Source organism: Arvicola amphibius, chromosome 2 (assembly GCF_903992535.2).
Source record: "Arvicola amphibius chromosome 2, mArvAmp1.2, whole genome shotgun sequence".
Lineage (NCBI taxonomy): Eukaryota > Metazoa > Chordata > Mammalia > Rodentia > Cricetidae > Arvicola > Arvicola amphibius.
In genome coordinates, this window is record NC_052048.2 from 193,381,369 (window position 1) to 193,401,914 (window position 20,546).

The 20,546-nt window shown below is 42.8% G+C and overlaps 1 protein-coding gene across 1 annotated transcript in view; it reads left to right on the top strand.

The window, feature by feature from the left end:
* Cntnap2 (contactin associated protein 2) overlaps positions 1 to 20,546 on the top strand; it is a 1,482,107-nt gene that overhangs the window by 1,300,532 nt on the left and 161,029 nt on the right. Inside the window, exons 19-20 of the mRNA XM_042054579.1 lie at positions 2,435 to 2,671; positions 16,111 to 16,244. Of these exons, the coding sequence (XP_041910513.1) occupies positions 2,435 to 2,671; positions 16,111 to 16,244 (371 nt within the window). The remainder of the gene's footprint in view (positions 1 to 2,434; positions 2,672 to 16,110; positions 16,245 to 20,546) is intronic.

The window sequence follows — 20,546 nt, forward strand, 5'->3', positions numbered from 1 at the left end:
CTTCCTTGGCCCTAGACACAGAGCAATTTTCATCGTGTTCCAGGGACCCTGTGTGCCTGGTCCTGCAACCATACACCTTGCCTGATTATGCAAATCCTCCTCAATATCGAGAGCTCCGTTAAGAGCAAAGACTGAAACTTATCCAGCACCACCTGTGCTACAGTCAGTGTTCTAAAGGTGTTTGCTGGAGCAATGAGCTACTAAGCTAAGTGGTAAGATGCGGCCCTCCCCTCGGGCCTTCCATAGGCATTTTAAAACCCACCGTGCTCTGCCGAGAAAGGAAGTATCTCTTCCCACGTGTGTCACGCTGGCTGCCATGCAGCAAGGTCCCCCAGGGACAGACTGTGTTTACTCATCTTTGCATCCCTGTAAGCATGTAGCAGTTCGCATGAAGAACATATATGTTCAATCCTGTGTCTCCAAATAAGGATGCCTTTGTATTTTGACCAAGGCAGTCCGTAACTATAAGATGTCCTCCATCATTGCTCTCATTTTATGTACACTAGATGCCCTAAGTACTCTTCCCATCACTTGACAATGCCATAAAGACCTTCAAATACTCTACTGGCAAATGTCCTTGTGGCAAAAAGGCCAGGAAAAAAAATAATGCTTCCCGTGGTGAGAATCTAGAGTTGACTGGGTTCTTCACAACTGAGTAAGAACCAGTGAGCTCTGTAGCGATGCCCCCTGGGGGCTGACACTGGATTACGGCATGTGTGCAGTAGTAAGCAGTAATGGTTTGGGGGAATGTCTGCCACCTATAACAGACAGTAGTGGGCAGTCTTGAAACTGCAGTGATCTCATTTTTTACTAAGCACTAATATTTCCCGGAACCAGGCACTGGGTCACCCATACATAGTTATTTGATCTTCACAGCCACCACCAGGATGGACCCAGTGCACAAAGAAGGAAACAGAGAGTTTTGAGTCATTGACACACGTTAGTGCATTCGATGAGACTGAAAGTCTCTCCGGGGCATCTGATGCCACTCTTCTGTAATTACTTCTTCAGGAATAAGAAATGCCAGAGTTCCCAGATGAAAGCATGTCACTAAAAGCTCAAGTGCTAGAGCTGACAAGATGGCTCGGCAGGGAAAGGTTCTCGCCGACAGGCCCGGTGACCTGAGTTCTGTCCTGGGGCCCACACAGTAGAAAGAGAAAACCTATTCCCACAAGTTGTCCTCTGATCTCCACATTTGCACTGTGACACTCAAGATACAGTCTCCCCCTCACCACACACACACACACACACACACACACACACACACACACGCACGCACGCACGCACGCACGCGCTCACACACACAATAAATCAATAAATAAATGCTGAAAACCATGGTATGTGGTGGTGACACTGGCTTGTAATCTTAGCCCTCGGAGGCTAAAACAGGAAGACAGCAAGTTTGAGAAGAGCCTGTCTCAGAAGAAAATAAATAAATAACTTTTTAAAATGTGTCATGTACTATTAATTACAGCATGGAGTAGTGTTTTATGAAGTAAGCTGTGCACGAATTTAGATGGGTGTCTAGTGTTGCAGGAAGAGTGGGGTGCATCGACAATGAGATTTGAGAAATACTTTAGGGGTGTGGCATGAAAAGAGCCAGAAAGCGGTGTCACTGAAGCCCAAGGGCGTCTTTAGGCTGCCTCAACCTTCAAGTGACTTCTGGTGATTTCGAGACTGTGCTTGGCGGACAGCGGGGAATCCACAAAAGGACTTGCCTGCCAGGACGTGATTACACAGCAATTAGCTCTGATTAGACTGTGGGAAAGGGCTGACTCAGAGAGCCAGGGATCTTTTGAATCATTTCTTAGTAATAAGGACAGTAATGCTAATAGGTCCTGTTTATTGAGTACTAATTACTCTCTGCGGCCGATGGAGGGTGGTTAAGAACTTTTAGGAAGGCAGGTCAGGAACCACAGAATTGAAGTTGAAATCCGGTCTCTCTAACATCCTGTCTGGTGATTTGAATTCCTCAAAGTTTCCCAAGTCTTAGAACTTATCGAGGGCTTTGTCATTTGGATAGTCAAATCAAATCTGGTCTCAAGGACTATTTCTCTTCGGACTTCTTTTCAAAGTTCGTGTTATAACTCTGCCCTTATTTTCAGGAGTCTCTTCAGCCAGAAAGCCAATGGATATTAGGTATTATTTCTCTTTCTAGTATGATGCTAGTTCTTTAACTTGTAGTCCTTGTTTTGTTTCTAGGCAGTGTCTTTCTATGTAGCCCAGGCTGGCCTTGAACAGCAACTCTTCCTGCCTCGGCTTCCTGAGTCTGGGATTCCAGGCATACACCTCCACAAGTTTTTTATTACTAATTTTATTTTAATTTTACATGGCATATTTTTATGACAACAGTTCAACCTGAATTCAAAGCGTAGCTGGCCTAGACCCCAGCTCTCTTGCATCAGTTTTCAAGTTTGTCTTTCCTTCTCAACAGATGTCGGTGCCTTTTTTGAAGAGGGCATGTGGCTGCGCTATAACTTCCAGGCACCGGTGGTCACAGCTAGAGACTCAGGCAGCAAGGCTGAGAATTCTGCAGAGCAGCAGCCCTTGTCTCCAGACCTGGCCCAGGAGCAGATCCACTTCAGCTTCAGCACCACCAAGGCTCCCTGCATCCTCCTCTACGTCAGCTCTCTCACCACTGACTTCCTAGCTGTGCTGGTCAAGCCCACAGGTAAGGACATGAATCCCTAGCCTTCTACCTTCAGACAGTAGTCAGACCAAAGATGCTAGAGTCAGAATTGCTCTCCGCTGACAATTTATTCCCCATGAGATGCTGAGCAAATCATCTGCTTCCTTTGAACCTCGTTGCCATCTGGAAGTCAGAAGAACAACTTTTCCATTGAGAGCTTATAGCAACAATTTGATGGAACACACAGGCTCTTTTCATATTATATGAACATGAGATGAATTTAAATGTAGAATGATTCTGTTTGTTCCTGTTAAATAAATACCTTGGCTACTGTGCCAAGTCTTAGCATGCTCTGAAGTAGTGGAATTTATCATAGGTTAATGAATGAATTGCCCTGATTTGTGATCATGTATCACATCAGTAGATTCCAGTGAAATGTAGGAAATATCTATGAAAGTAGAAAATCAGAAATGCTTCTATCCCTAAAGCTTCCCTAAACTTTACACTCACAAATACATCCGTGGAGAGATAGTTGCTGGGAGCACAGGGGATGTTTTCACTTTTGAATTCCTGCACTTGGGAATCTAGTTAGGCCTGAAGTACATAAACCTCTTTTTTAGATCAGGGGCTGGGGTGTTGATACAGGTGTGCACACATGTCCAGGTCAGAAGACAACCTCCAGTATCGGTCTTCACCTTGCCTCTTCATTGAGACAGGGTCTCTTATTGTTCACCACTACATATGCCACTACATAGATGAAGAAATTCCCAGGATTCTCCTGCCTCTGCCTCCCATCTCACCATCACCATGCTGGAATTACAGACAAAAGTTTCTGGATCCGACCTTCCATGGGTTTTGAAAACCCAGACTTAGGCAGGTATGAGTCTGGGACCTCAGAGGGAGTAGGCATTAGCCAGGACCTCTGTGGGTCCAGACATTGGTCTGGGACATCAAAGGGAATAGGCAGGATCCTGAAACCTCTGAGGGTCCAAACATGAGTCTGGGACCTCTGAGGGAGTATGAGCCTGATCGAGGTCCTCTGTGGTTCTGGGCATACCAGAGCCTGGGAACTCTGAGGCAGTAGACCAGAGCCAGAGACTTTTTCAGGAACAACTCTAAGCCAGGGACCTCTGCAGGAGTGAATCCAGACCAGGATTTACAGAAACAGGTTAAAGCCAGTAACCTAGGCCAAAGTAAGTCTGAGGCAACGAACTCCACCTTGGGCTGAAGCAGGATTGAGGCAAAAAATTCCACAGGAGTGGGACTGAACCAGCTAACTAGGCTGGAGTGGGCCTGAGGAAGGAAGCTCCATGGAAGCAGGAGCTGGGAGCCAATCCAGTTCTGGGACACTGGCAGAACAGAATTGAGCCAGCAACCTGGTCCAAGCAGACTGGAGACAGCAATCTCCACAGGAACAGGTACAGGGGAGCAACCACTGAGTGAGTGAGCCAGAGCCAAAGATTCCTGAGGGTCCAGACATGAATCCGGGACCATCAAGGGAGTAGACCTAAGCCAGGACCCCTGTGGGTCTGGGCGTGAGTCTAGGACCTTCCAGGAATAGGCTGGAGCCAGGACCTCTGCCAGTCTGGGTGGGAATCTGGGACCTCTGAGGGAGTAAGCAGGAACCAGAGATCTCTGCAGGGCCAGGCATGGGTCTGGGACCTCAGAGGAGTAGGCCTGAGCCAGGACCTCTGTGAGTCTAGGCATTGGTCTGGGACATAAAGGGAATAGGCAGAAACCTGAAACCTCTGAAGGTCGAGCATGAGTCTGGGACCTCTGAGGGAGTAATCCTGAGCCAGTACCTCTGTGGTTCTGGGCATACCAGAGCCTGGGAACTCTGAGGCAGTAGACCAGAGCCAGAGACTTTTGCAGGAACAACTCTAAGCCAGGGACCTCTGCAAGAGTGGATCCAGACCAGGATTTACAGAAACAGGTGAAAGCCGGTAACCTAGGCCAAAGTAGGCCTGAGACAGCAAATTCCAAGGGAGCAGAGAAAAGCCCTGGGAGTGCTGAGCTATCTCCAAGAACATGAGGTTCTAGCTAGAGCAATAAAATACCAAAAAGAGATCAAGGGGATACAAATCGGAAAAGAAGTCAAACTCTCACTGTTTGCTGATAATATGATAGTTTACGTAAGTGATCCCAAAAATTCTACCAAGGGATTCTACAACTCATAAACACTTTCAGTAATGTAGCAGGATACAAGATCAGTTCAAAAAATCAGTAGCCCTCCTGTACACAGATGATACAAGGGCTGGTGAAGAAATCAGAGAAACAACACCCTTCACAATAGCCAGAAATACCATAAAATATCTCGGAGTAACTCTAACCAAACAAGTGGAAGACTTGTATGACAAGAATTTTAAATCTTTGAAGAAAGAAATTGAAGAAGACACCAGAAAGTGGAAAGATCTCCAATGCTCTTGGGTAGGCAGAATTAACATAGTAAAAATGACCATCTTACCAAAAGCAATCTACAGATTCAACACAATGCCTATCAAAATTCTAGCAAAATTCTTCACAGACCTCGAAAGAATGGTACTCAACTTCATATGGAAAAGCAAAACCCCAGGATAGCCACAACAATCCTGTATAATAAAAGAACTTCTGGAGGCATCACAAGTCCTGACTTCAAACTCTACTACAGAGCTACAGTACTGAAAACAGCTTGGTATTGGCATAAGAACAGACAGGGAGATGAATGGAACCAAATAGAAGACCTGGATATCAATCCATACATCTTCCAACACCTGATTTTTGACTAAGAAGCAAAACATATCAAATGGAAAAAAGAAAGCATATTTAACAAGTGGTGCTGGCATAACTGGTTATCAATAAGTAGAAGAATGAAAATAGATCCATATCTATCACCATGCACAAAACTCAAAGACGTCAACATAAAGCTAGCCACACTGAACCTTATAAAAAATGGGAAGTACACTTGAACACATGGGCACAAGAGACTACTTCCTAAATATAACTCCAGTAGTAAAGACACTGAGAGAAACAATTAATAAATGGGGCCTCCTGAAACTAAGAATCTTCTGTAAAGCAAAGGACATGGTCAACAAGACAAAATGACAGCCTACAGAATGGGAAAAGATCTTCACTAAGCCCACATTAGACAGAGGTCTGATCTCCAAAATATACAAAGAACTCAAGAAATTTGTCATTAAAAGAACAAATAATCCAATAAAAAATGGAGTACAGACCTAAACAGAGAACTCTCAACAGAGGAATCTAAAATGACTGAAAGACGCTTAAAGAAATTCTCAACATCCTTAGTCATCAGAGAAATGCAAATCGAAACAACCCTGAGATTCCATCTTACACCTGTAAACATGGCCAAGATCAAAAATACTGATGACAACTTATGCTGGAGAGGTTGTGATGTAAAGGGGACACTTCTACATTGCTGGTGGGAATGCAAGCTGGTACAGCCCCTTTGGATGTCAGTGTAATGATTTCTCAGAAAATTAAGAAACAACCTTTCTCAAGACCCAGTAATACCACTTTTGGGTATATATCTAAACGATGCTCAATTGTGCCACAAGAACATATACTCAACTATGTTCACAGTAGCACTGTTTGCCATAGCCAGAACCTGGAAACAACCTAAATGCCCCTCAACTGAAGAATGGATAAGGATAATGTGTTACGTTACACAATGGAGTACTACACAGCAGAAAAAATAATGACCTCTTGAATTTTGCAGGAAAATGAATGGAGCTAGAAAACATCATTTGAGTGAGGTAACCTAGACCCAGAAAGACAATTATCACATGTACTCACTCATAAGTGATTTTCAATAATAAAGCAAATAAGCCTACAAATCACAATCCCAGAGAACTTAGACAACAATGAGGACACTAAGAGAGACTTACATAGATCTAATCTACATGGGAAGTAGAAAAAGGCAAGATCTCCTGAGTAAATTGGGAGCATGGGGACCTTGGGAGAGGGTTGAATGGGAGGGGAGAGGCAGGGAGGGGAGCAGAGAAAAATATAGAGCTCAATAAAAATCAATTTAAAAAAAGAAATTGCAAAAAAAAAAAAGAAAAGAAAATCCAAACTTGGGTAGCTAGTGCTTAACTCACTGGAGTCATCTTCCCAGTCTTTTAAAGTCATCTTTTTAAATCCTTTATTAAATCTATTCTTTGAAGATTTTCTACGCAAATAATATATTCTGAGTACTGGCATCTCTCATATCTCCCTTTCACTCCTTTTAACAGCCACCCTAACACCCAGTTCATCTCTACAAATCCCTTTTCCCTATTCATACCTTTTTGTTTTATAGCCACTAAGTTTAACTAGGTCTATCTGTGCGATAGATATCCATGGGAACATAGTGGGCTCATCAATGGGTGCAAACTGAAGAGAATGTCTGCCCCTCATCCAGAATCCATTGGGCGGCTATAGTTCAGCAAAGAGGGATAGGCAAGTGGGCCCCTCCTGCTATATGATTGACTATAGACAGGCCCATCACAGCCCTCTTGTTTATCCTCTGTACACTAAGCCAAAGGATCTAAGTGAGAATATGCAAATGACTTTGACATTCAGCAGCACTCTATAAAGTGTCTTACTAGAACAAAAGTATACAAATAAACACGCTGCACATGGAGGAATCTATTTTCTCTCTCTCTAAAACCCACGTGTGTGTGTGTGTGTGTGTGTGTGTGTGTGTGTGTGTGTTTTAAGAAGATTGCTTTTTATAAATACAGATGTTTTGGTGTAACTATTTAACTCACTTCCTATGGAATGTGTGAGTTTAAAATACAGGGGTGTTCTCTCCTACTGGCCATCTCTTCTTGCTCTTTAATGGATGTTCAAGGTTGATATCTTGAAAGTGTCAAGAATCTGATGATCATGTACCACTGGACACTGCTGTCTGCTCCTCTGTCACTTCCTTACTAAAATTTGCTTCCCAGCTATAAATGCAGTAATTCACATATATATTGCCTATGTCCACATTACATGCATGGTGCTCCTGTGGGAGCATTCATCATGTGAAAGAGAATCATTTGATCTATTCTACAGTATCAATAGTTGGAATATAGTATTAGTGTTGAACCATCATAGAGAACAAGATTTTCTTCTTATAGCCAAAATATTATAACCGTAGAGCTAAATATTTGGAAAAATAGTGAATTTCCAAATACACTCTCTGGGCAATATACTGTAAGTTTTAAAAAAATGAAAGAAAATTATGTGTCCCTGAGCCCCAGAATTTCCTCTTTCGGAATTTATTAATGAAAAAAGCCCCAAATCAGCATCTTCAGCAAGAATATATTTATTGTAGTGTTGCTTATAAAAATAAAAACTGGAAAGAACATAGAAGGTTCACTTTAGTAAAGCAATATAGAAGAGAGCCATTGGTTTATGGTCTACTATGTACCCATTAAAACAGTGTTTGTAAAAAATAATTAATGACATAGGGGCAGTTCATATCATATAAGGTTACACTAAGAGAAGGCAAGATACAGCCTTAAATATGTAATATCAACTTAGCTCTATAAAATAAACATGAATAGGCCAGAAGCGCAACAATGTGAGCACAGACTGTGGTTAGATGTGCTTGATTTGTTTCTCCCGAGTGATGCCATTTTGTGCTTGTCAGATGCTCACTTTGAGTACATGTCACTTTTCTAATAAAATAAATAAATAAGTCAGTAAAACCAGAAAGCAAGAGCTCAAGAGAGAAGAATACTCAACCCCCATGCTTCAGGGGTTCAGGCAATTACTGGCCTGGATCAGACTCAGTGGGTTTTTTAATCCATTGATGTTCTCCCTTGTGTACCAGCCTCCTAGTGGGCAGACAGTCTGTGGCTTCTCATGTCTCGCAAGAGGAAGCTGTCATCTTGAAAGTGTCAAGAATCTGATGAGCATGTACCACTGGACATGATGCTGTCTGCTTCTCTGTTACTTCCTTGCTAAAATGTGCTTCCCAGTTATATACATGGTAATTCACATGCATATTGCCTATGTCCGCATTACATGCATGGTGCTTCTGTGGGGGCATTTATCATTTGACTGATTCTACCATAATGGTTGCCAGTTAATGGTGCTCACCTGTGCACAACACTCTCCTAAGTGCTTTGAATGCATTGATTCTGATGAGCTTCACAATATGATGGGTTAGATACAATTCTCCTCCTTTCCTCTGGATGGAAAGACTGGGGTACAGAAATATTAGGGGTCTTGCATAATTAGCTGGTAAAGGGTAAGTGGGAGTGGTCTCTGGATGCAGGTGTCTGAATTCAGGCTGGGAATTCTCCATTGCAGATACCCTCAAAACAGGCTGGATGTAGTTGGAAAGCAAAACCAGACATTTTCTTTGTGGGTTTGGGAAAACCACCCTTAAAGTGTTTGGGGAAATGTAATCTTTCCACATTCCAAATACCACATCTGTTTGTTAACTGAAATTTATAATAAATAAAAAAGTTCAAAGAAAGCTTTAAGAAAAAAAATAGTAAGATCTATTGTATTAGTTAGGGTTTCTATTGCTGTGAAGAGACACCGTAATCACAGCAACTCTTATAAGGGAAAACATTTAATTGGGGAGCCTTACAGTTTCAGAGGTTTTGTCTGTTATCATCACGGCAGGACATAGCAGACATGGTGCTAGAGAAGGTGCTAAGAGTCCTACATCTTGATCCACAGGCAACAGGAAGTAAACTGTCTTACTAGGCATAGCTTGAGCACAGGAGACCTCAAAGTCCACCCCCATAATGACACCCTTCCTCCAACAAGACCATGACTATTCCAATAAAGTCACACTTCCTAATAATGCCACTCCCTTTGGGGACCATTTTTTTTAAAACCACCACATTTATTTATGCCAATGTGTGGGGTTGGGGGTACTAAACAAACAGTTTAAAAGCCTTAAGTAAATATCCTGGCTTCATCAGATTTCACATATCTAAAGCTCTTTCTCTATTTCTAAGAGTCAGCCTCCCTGAACCCTCCTTGTCCTGACAACCACCACTTCTGCCTCTCAGAGGCTGTGTTCTGATCCCCATCTGATTGTCTATCTTCCCTGCTCTTGTGGGCCATCCAGGTAAATGAATCCCATAGAGCCTACCTTCATGGTGACCCACGACCTTTGCTCCAACTACTGCTCTCCAAACCAAACCTCTTCTATCTCAGGCTTCCTGGTATTTTCCACATTGTGACACCACAGAAAGTGAACTCAGAAGAATGGCACAGGGGAAATGATAGGGTTGAGTTTCAAGTCCCCTCACCAGAGATGCCAGCTGTCTGACCTCTTGTGTATCTGCTGAGGAATGATGGGAGTCATGCCCCTGCTACCTGTCAGTCTCAGATTTCTTCATTTTCCCTATGTCAGTGGCATATGCCCTTCATACCTAGGCAGGGCAACCTGCACTTACAAAGTATGAATGTTTAGTAGGGATACTGTATTGTGGCCCTGTTAAGCATCATTAGATCTTTCTTTCTCTCTGTCTCTGTCTCTGTTTCTGTCTCTGTCTCTCTCTCACACACACACACAGACACACACACACACACTAAAAACATGAGAGACAAATCCTATAACCTTCCAGTTGAGATGCATCAGCCTTCTTGGAGAAGACCTATCTGGACTCAAATTCTGACTCTCCCTTTTGCTGCTGCCTTATATAAACTGTGTGTAACTTTTATTTGTGTTTCCTGATCTGCAAAATGCCATTCTCCACCAATGGCTTACTGTACAGAGGAGTGACCTGTTAAATCTAAAAACTCTGTGTATAAGATAAGGTGTCTGATGTACTTCTCTACTGCTGTGACAAAGCAGACCAAGGGGTTAGAAAGAAGGGATCATTTGTGTCTTCCAGTTCCAAAGGGAAAGGGGCCTGTCATCATCATCATGGGAGCAGGCAGGTTGCTGAGCAGTAGCTGAGAGCTGATATCCCGATCCACAAACAGGAAGCAGAGAGAGAGCACATTGGGAGTGGAGGCTCAAAAGACCCCCACCCCTCTGTAGTGTGGAGCTGCGGGTCACGTTCCTGCAGCCCTGCTCCCGGCCACCGGCTAGCTTAAAACCCGAAATAATATCACATAAATTGTATTCTTTTAAACACTGCCTGGCCCATTATTTCAGCCTCTTAATCACATCTTGACTAACCCATATCTAATAATCTGTGTAACACCACGAATGGTGTCTTACCGGGAAAGATTCAGCACGTCTGACCTGGTGGCTGGCTTCATCGCATCTCTCTCCCTGAGGAGAGGCACTGCAGTCTGACTAACTTCCCTCTTTCCCAGCATTCTGTTCTGTCTACTCCACCCACCTATGTTCTAACCTATAGGCCAAGCAGTTTCTTTATTAGTTAACCAATGAAATTATCAGATAGATAGAAGACACACCTACATCACCCCTCAATAACACACCTCCTCCAGCAAGGTCCACCACGCCTTCTAATCTTTCCCAAACAATTCCAACTGGGGACCAAGTATTCAGACATATGAACCTATTTGCATTCAGACCACCGCATAAGGGTTAGTAGGTACTATAGCCAGAGTTTACCAATTCAGTCTATGCCTTCACGTCTCTTACTCTACAGTGCCTCTAGGGCCATCTGTGCTCAGCTCTCATGCTCACACTCCCTGACCTGATCCCCCTCACTTCCCTCTGTGGTCTACACCCAGGTACCTTCCACTACATGCCCTGACCAACCCTCACCTCCTGATGACTTCTGACTTCAAACTCCAATTACACTTATTTTCAGTTTCATTTGTTTGGCACGTAATGCATTGTTATCTGTCCCTGTTATAAATATGCCCTGTCTTTCCAGAGAGATGTGAAACCCCCAGCACTACATTTTCTGCCTACAGTCAGTGCCCTGTAAGTGCTTGCTGATGGTAGTGGTGATGTTCGGGAGATAGTAAATCTGTTAAGCATGTGATTTGCTACAGCCAATAAAAGAGCAATTCCTTCTAATGGCTTTAATTCACTTGTGAGATGAGCATGAGAAAAAAGAAGGGAACTGTCTCCCTATTTGAATAATATTTTACTTTAATGGATAAATATTAACATTCTCCCTACCATCACTTAGTGGTCCTCTTCTGCTGTTACTTGAAAGGAATAAATGAATCATTTAAATGTTATTTTAATGTTATTACTCAAATGTTGCCGTGATTGTTTATAGATAGTCACAACCTATACATTTAGAGTTTTAGCTCATCCCTTTTCCTCAGAGCAAATAATTTCTCTTAATATTATGTGAAGCACTTACGAGGACTTTAAATCATATTTACAAAGCCCGAAGAATTCATTAAAAAAAAAGGAACAAAGAAGAAAATAACTTAATATAAGTGGCAAACATAAAGGAGCCATTGATGAACAGTAGGAGAGACACTTTGGGATTTTGCATTATTACCAGCTCCTCTGACCTCCAACCCACAGAGGAAGCTGTTTTCTTTCACTTGTCCCTGTGTCCCTAGATCCACACATAGCTCATAACCCATGCTGGGGATTTAGGGCAGTTGTAAGTTTGGGATTCAACCCTGCACCTGGAGTCTGACAGACAGCTCACATGGGGGCTTAAAGGAAGCTGTGCTTTGCATAGACACTGAATAGATTTGCTCCCAGGAAATGAATAAATGAATGGTCAATCTATACTGATGCGTATCTAAGATATCTAATGTCTAAACTGGATGCTGTGCATGCTGGGTATGGCAGCATGTGTCTGTACTCCCAGTACCAGGAAGGCAGAGGTGAGAGGATCCTGCTGCTCCCTGGCCAACCAGTCAGGCCAAGTAAGTGAGCTTCAAATTCAGTGAGAGAATCTGCCTTAAAAATTAAGATGGAAAGCAACTGAAGAAGACACTCAGTGTCAACCTCTGTCCTTCACATGCTAGGACACACACGTGCAAATGCACACACACATACACACCACCCGAGACAACTTGATTTTTCTGCATGTTACGAAGCTCCTGATTGATTATATCCTTAAATACAAATAATAATTATTTCTCACACTAGTATGATGAAGGTGAAGTCAGGGAAACACTGAGGGGAGGAGAGCAAACAGCTTGGAAAAGAGCAGCTTCCTCCACGGCTCTGAGGTAGGAAGGGAATGGGATTTTTGTGCAAATACAGCATCAAGCACAGCTCACGGTGGACAGGACTCCACAGCGACATTAGGAACATAAACCTTCACCCTGTGAGCGACTGAGAGGCACTGAGGGGTTTTCAGAGAAGCAGCAAAAGAATCAATTATGTGTTTTGAAAGATCTCTCAGTTTGCAAAGAAAATATTGGTAAGAAAGCACAAAAGCAAGACCACTCATAAACATTCAACATAGTACCCAGGCAGTGTTCTAAACAGTTGTTGTTATAAAGGCCCAAGAAGCAGAAATAAAAATTCTTGCTCTCATGAAGCTCTCACTAAAACAAGAGAAGACGGACAAATGAATGAAACGGAATCTAGAATGTGTTGCGTGGTGAGAACCGCCATGGGGGTGGAGCACAAGGCAGAAACGGAAGAGCTGGCCAGGAAAAGGAGTGAGCAATTCCCCCTTTTGTGGAGAAGTCATGGGAACCATCACTAGGCATATGACCTAAGAGCAAATAGTTGAATGAGGGAGTGGTCAGCTATGCAGTAGTCTGGGATAGAACATTCTAGACAGAAGAGCCCTGAGTGTTAAAGTCCTGGGACAAGAACTCGCTGAGCTTCTGGGGAAGCAGCTACAAGACTGGAGTGTCCAGGCGAGGGGTAAGCAGGGACAGAAGTGGGAAAGTAGTCGTAAGGTGATGGTGGAAGTTCAGTTCATGGAAGGCATAGGGAGTCACAAATTCGCATAGGACACGAATTTTCACTTTGAGAGTGATAGGAAGAATCTGCTACATTATGAACCGAGATTCACTCTGACCACTGTGTGGAACTGATGGGGGGCAAAGGATAGGCTGGCCTAGGAGAAGGCTGGGGTAAGAACTTAAAGAGAAGGTAGTGTAGAGGGGGCTACACTACCAGGGAAAGGAGGCTCTGCAGGTAGAAATAAAATAAATAAAACATAGTAAGAGTCAGGGGCTGACTTCAAAATCAAGCCAAAAATTTCTTACAGTGCATGAAATACTGGAAAGGGAATTGCTAGGGTTATGGCAAAAATAACTGGAAGCCTGAGGTGCCCATTCACCAAAGGGCATAAAGCAAAGATGAGACAGAATCAATGCCATGTCTGAGGTGCCAAAGAGACATCCAAGCAGAAATATTGAGTTGCATGTTGGAAAGAGTCAGATCAGGACAGAATTTTGGTTGGATTACAGATTGGGGGTCTGATGTGCCTGCACCTTAAACAACGCCTAGTACTGAATACAGTGACCATGGAGATGGATGAGGACCCAGAATAAAGGATGGTGAAGGGCTGTGCCAGTGAAGAAGTCAGAAATGAGTGAAGAAGTCCAAGCAGTAGATGCTGGATGCCTGGTGCAGATCTCAGGGTCAGGAGAAAGGCACACATCTGTGCTGAATGCTCTTGCAGAGGTCTTCAGGCCTCAGAAAGGGCAGCTTCAGGGCTGTCTGCAGATGGGAAATGCACGGCTATGGTGATGGGAAAGGCACAGGACCACAGAGAGTGGGCCATCCCCTCTAATGCAGTCTGTGTGACCCCTGAGGTGGAAAAGAAATAGGTAATGTAGGCACGTTTAGAAGACAAACATTGTAAGTTCATGGTAGAAATACCATAGCAAAGAAATTTTGATAAAATGTGAGGATAAAAATTTCAAAACAGGGGCTAGAGAGATGGCTCAGGGGTTAAGAGCATTGCCTGCTCTTCCAAAGGTCCTGAGTTCAATTCCCAGAAACCACATAGTGGCTCACAACCATCTGTAATGAGGTCTGGTGCCCTCTTCTGGCCTTCAGGCATATACACAGACAAAACATTGTATATATAATAAATCAATAAATATTTTTTAAAAAATTTCAAAACAAAGCCGGGTGGTGGTAGCTCACATCTTTAATGCCAGCACTTGGGAGGCAGAGGCAGGCAGATCTCAGAGTTTGAGGCCAGCCTGGTCTGCAGAGCAAGTTCCAGGACAGCCAGGGCCACAAAGAGAAACCCTGTCTTCAAAGAACCAAAAAAGACAAAAAAAAAAAAAAAAACTCAAAAATAGTAGTTTATTGAATTTTATTCAGGAAACAAAATTAGGATGTAATTATTTCTTGATTATACTAACTTTCAGCTCCAGGGAAACCGTTTTACATTGTAAATGGCATGTGCTAGAATGTCTAAAGATGGAAGGGGGCACTTTAAATCACCACGCTCATTTATGTGCCTGTGTTAAATGTGTATGAGGAATGCCTGTAGCAGAGACTGCCCAGACGGTTAGAATGGTTAGCGCTCTCTAGACAGTGAAGTTTCATGTAAGGTTTTACGGTGTACTTTTAGTTATGTGTATATGTAGGAATAAGTATGGGCATCTGTGAGTGCAGTTCCTGCCAAGTACAGAAGAGGGCGTTGGAGGCACAGGTGATTATGAGCCACCCAGTTTGAGTACTGGGAACCAAACCCGGGACCTCTCCAAGAACAGCACATATTCCTATCAGCCAAACCACCTCCCTAGTCCCTTATTCCTTTCTTTCACTTGTTTACTTTACAGTTTTGATTACTATCAGTTTTTTTTTATCTTAAAATTTAAATTAGAACATCAGTTCTTTGAAAGAAAAATGAGAGACAACCAAGAATCCACTAGTGACCTGTTAATAAAACTCTTGCTAGAGATTGCTGGACTCATCCTAAACCTTTGAGATGTCAAGTATTATTAAGCGTATGAAACCAATTTAAATTTAAAATGAGAAAAAATTAATGTTTATAAATTATAAATAAGATTACAAATAAGAAATAAAAATTGTATTCACTTTGTTGGGGGAGGTAAAAAGACAAAGTGAGCCATCACTGGGCTCAAAACACCTGGGACATCCATCTTGTCCTTAGATTGCATCTGATTAATCCTGAACCTTGAATACGATTCATTACTTTGTCCCTTTGGTCTCAGTGAGGCCACTCAAAATCCCATGCACTTATCTTTTGCAAATTATGTTTATTTTTAATAAGACTCATGATTCCTTTATACGCCTAATGTCAGACTCTACTGATGGGGTGAGATAGCCCCCTGCATTCCAGATTTATTTTTTGTTTCATGTAGCATTTTGTGGGCTTATAGGCATCTCCACCATACTATATGGTGTTTGTCCTCGTTCTTCATTTTTGAATGCCATCCCCACTCAGAACATTTATACCATCTGTTGCTTCAACTTGATGATAATGGTCACTGGTGTTTGTCACTGGCAAACGTGAACATGTGTTGTTCTGGCACTATTAGCCTAGGCCTCTGGGTGGTGGATCCAAATTCAAGACTGAAATGGCAGCTGTGGGCATGGAAGGGGCCGGGTCTATGTGAAGCCTGAGCTGCAGCAGTGGGTGAGGTGACCCCGAAATAGACCTCCAGCGAAAAAGCACTGGGCCTCTTTCCTGTTGCTCCCGTAGGAAACTTGCAGATCCGGTACAACCTGGGAGGAACCAAAGAGCCATACAATATCGATGTGGACCACAGGAACATAGCCAACGGACAACCCCACAGCGTCAACATCACCCGGCACGAGAAGACCATAACCCTCAAGGTACTGATATGTGTGTAGACAACTATAGCACAATATTAAGATAATGTTATAGTCTTACCACCTTATACTCTTTGGCCATTTCTTCTGGGAGAAGGTTTTTTTCTGGTTTTGTTTCTTAAACTGTGGATCAAACCTAGGGCTTTGCACATGCTAAGTCAAGCTCTCTGCCACTGGGATATATCCCTAGTCATCTTTTTAATTTGTAGCAGAATCTCATTAAGTTGCCCAGGCTAAGGACTGAGGAGATGACTCAGTCATTAAGAACATTTGCCACTCTTCCAGCGACATGAGTTCAGTTCCCAGCATCCACATTGGGTTCAGAATTGCCTGTAGCTCTAGCTTCTGGAAATCTGATGCCCTGTTATGGCATATGTGAACATCCACACATGTGCAACACACACAGACATACACATGCTAAATAATAATAACAATAATAATAATAATAATAATAATAATAATAATATTCCCCTGGCTTGCCCTGGGCTTGTGATTTCCCTGCCTGGGCCTCCCAAGTAGACATGCACCATGATTCTTTTTGGGAAGTGGGGCAGGTGGAATAGACAAATAATATTACACTTTCTACTCTAACTTACGAAGTATAAAGATATACACATCTATCACTTGTTATTCGTGAGGAATTTGTTCCAGAATTCTTCATAGATACCCAAATCTGAAGATGGTCAAGTCCATTATAGAAGACAGCATAGAATTCACACAACATCTCTATACCACTACCTTCACACCTACAATCATCTCTACATTCCCCGCCAACCTCATACAATGTAAGTTCTGCCTAAACAGTTGCTATGCTATACAAAGAAATGGAAACAGGAAAATGTCTTGTACATGCTCAAGACAAACAATCTTATTTTCAAATATTTCTGACCTAAGTTTGGTGGAACCCAAAGTTATAGATCCACAGATAAGGACAGTTAACTCTCATTCCTTCAGGAAAGGCAATGGTAGTTAAGGTGGAGAAATCTTTTAAAGAGACGTAGAATAAATATTGCCTCTATAATCTTCATGGCCTCTTGCCTCGTTTCTTAGCTATCATTTGAGCATCTTTCAGGCCACTTCTCATCCATCCCATCATTTTTCCTGGCTGTAGTCTAAGGTATCTGAAGTTTGCCATGTTTCCCCGCAAAGGATATTTTGGTCTCCCTGTCCTGCTTTTTTCATGACTCCAGTTCAATATAAATAACAATATTGGGTTTTCTGCTTCCTCTATGGCGGCATCCTTAAAAAGTCCTCAAAATTCACTTTTTCTCTCAAAAATCTAAGGCCGTAGGGTTTGAGAAGACAAACGGGTGGTTTTATTATTGCCCTCAAGTTTTATTTCAGGTCCATTTACTGCCCCACCCCACCACTGACTTTTGCGATGAAGAAAGCACCCGGGGAGACACCATGAATAAAACATGGCACAAGGCCGTCTCCCTGGGAAGCAAGGCAGAAGATCAAGGAGGAGAGCTGTCACGGCACTGCCTAGGTGGAGCTCCATACAGATACCTGTCAGGACAAAGAGCAGGAGGAGGCTGCTTTGTCGCAAAGCAGAGTGGCAAGTGGCAGAACCTGGGCAGCCTCTCCCACCTCACCGGAGTCTGCCAGCTGCTGGGAAATTCGGGGCTGCCAAGAAAAAGCAGACGCCCTGTCTCCTTTGAGTGCTGACGGATGTCAGATTCACAACTTGATGAGGAGGATGCATGTGGCCTTGGCAGTAAATGCCAGGGGGCATTTAAAAAAGAGATCCTGCCTAGGAAAATGACAGCATGCTGTTCCAGCCTGTTAGGCTACCTATCAAACATAGCATACGTGGGGTTATCTCACAATGGCTGGCAGAGTCATTGAGCCTTGCACAGTACCTGGCACATCTCATGTGTTACAAATTGTTGAGCATATCAAGCCTACTTTTAACCAGGACCCAAGCTTGCAGAAAAGACGAGAGAGGGCTGGTGAGACTTGGTCAAAGGGTAAGGCTCTTGCCACCAAGTGTGAGTACCTGAGTTCAAACCCTGATTCCACAATGAAAGGCAAGTACCAACTCCTAAAGGTTGTCCTGTGACCTTCACACACTCACAACAATGTGCACACGTGCACTCACACATACTCACACACGCACAACAATAATAATGATAATAATATTTTTTAAAGCCAAGAGATAGATGACTTTCTGTTACTTTATGGACAATGTGTTCATTGATGTTTTATTAAAATTTCTCTTTTTATATTTTTTTATTTTTGCTTTTTATCTGAATACAGTTTCCCCTTCTCTCTTCTGCTCCCAGTTCCTCCCCGCCTCCTCTTGCATTCGGATCCATTCCCTTTCTGTCTCTCATTAGAAAAGAACGGGCTTCTAGGAGATAACAACAGAACATAACAAAATAAAATATAATAAGATGAAATAAAAATCTTCATGTAAAAGTTGGACAAGACAAGCCAATAGAAAAAAATAAAAGAGCCACAAGAGAAGGAACAGCAACCAGACGCCCACTCATCTACACATTCAGGAGTCCCATAAAGCCTGAAACTAAAAGCAAGAGAAGGGCCTGGTGCAGAGCCATGCAGGCCCTGTGCTTGCTGCTCCAGTCTCTGGGAGTTTGTGTGAGCTTTGCTCAGTTGTTTTAGAGGGACTTACTCTCCTAGTGTCCTCAGACCCCTTTGTCTCCCTGACTCCTCTGCCTTCTCTTTTTTGGGGTTCCCTGAGCTCTGAGGGGGTCCATCCTATTTAGAGCTGTGTACCAAGAACTCTCTCTATATACAATGCCTTTTTGTGCGGCTCTGTATTTGTTCCCATCTGCTGCAGGAAGAGGCATTTGAAACATGATCCTAATTAGTCTTATCTGACCTGGAGTCAGATATCAGGGTACAAACTAAAAGATCAGAGAAGTAAAGGACCAGCCACAGTCACCTCTTACCTCTCGACTCCTCAGACCCAGAAGGGCTGAGATCCTGTCTACACACTGCTTTATCACTTCCTCTCTCTGCCCAGCCATACCACTTCCTGTTTCCTGTCCGTACAGATCTCCAGACCTCTATGGTTAAGTAGTGACTAGCTCCGCCCTCTGATCTGCAGGCAAGCTTTGTTTGTCAGAACATAAACAAAATATCAAACAGGCATCTCTGATGAAGGCCAAATAAGGCAACAATCTATGAGTATAGCAGAGTATCATTAGGACTGATTTTATTGTTACGTGTTTTTTTTTTTTTTTAGAACAGTAGTATTTGATTTTACCCTAAACCTCTGGGCAAATTAGACTCTGGTTCTTGGTCACCTAAGCACTGTTCAGTATGGGTTCCATCTCATGGAGTGGGTTTTAAATCAAATTGGACATTGGTTGGTTACTCCCACAAGGTTTGTGCTACCATTGCCCTATCATACTTTGATGACAGGACAGATTGTAGACCAAAGGTTTTGTGGTTGGACTGGTGTTTACTTTTCTCTTTTGGTAGCCTGCAGAGTACTTTTCTATGTCATAGATACTAGAACATGGGGATGAAGGTTCTATTTAGGCACTGGCTCAACATTTTCATGTCCAGTGAGCTATGTGAGTATTGTTTTCATCAATGGGGCTTTTCTGTCAGTTTGTGGAGAACAACCTGATGTTTTGGCAACAGCCTGGGTTATTTGGGGATTTTCACAGGATCCCTTTGGCCAATTGAATAGAACTCAGTCCCAGCATTGGAAGCTCCATTTGGTGACAAGAGATGAACATTAAGGGTTCTGTCTCCCTCATTATTTGGGGACTTCATTAGGAAACTTCACCTTCATATATAATAGGACGTTTCCACAGCACTAGGATTTCACACCACATCTCAAATGCTCCTCTACAGCTCAGAGTCTAAAGCGCTTCTGTTCTAGCTCTTATTTCCTCAGTCCCATCTTTCCTCTCATCTTCCCACCCAATCTTTCCTTTCTTGCCCTGCCCTGCTCCAGCCCACCCATAAAATCTATTCTATTTTCCCCTCCCAGGGAGATCCATGTGTTCCTCCTAGTTCCTTCCTCTACCCAACCTCTCTGGATCTAATTGTGACTTAGTTATCACTTTATTTAATGTCTAATATCCAAATATAAGTGAATACATATGATATTTATCTTTCTGGGTCTGGGTTACCTCTGGGTGATTTTTTTTTCTAGTTCCATCCATTTGTCTGCAAATTTCATGGTGTAATTTTTTAACAACTGAGTAATACTCCATTGTGTAAATGTACCACATTTTCTTTATCCATTCTTCAGTTGAATGGACATCCAGATTGTTTCCAATTTCTAGACATTATGAAAAGAGCAATAATGAACATGGTTTAGCA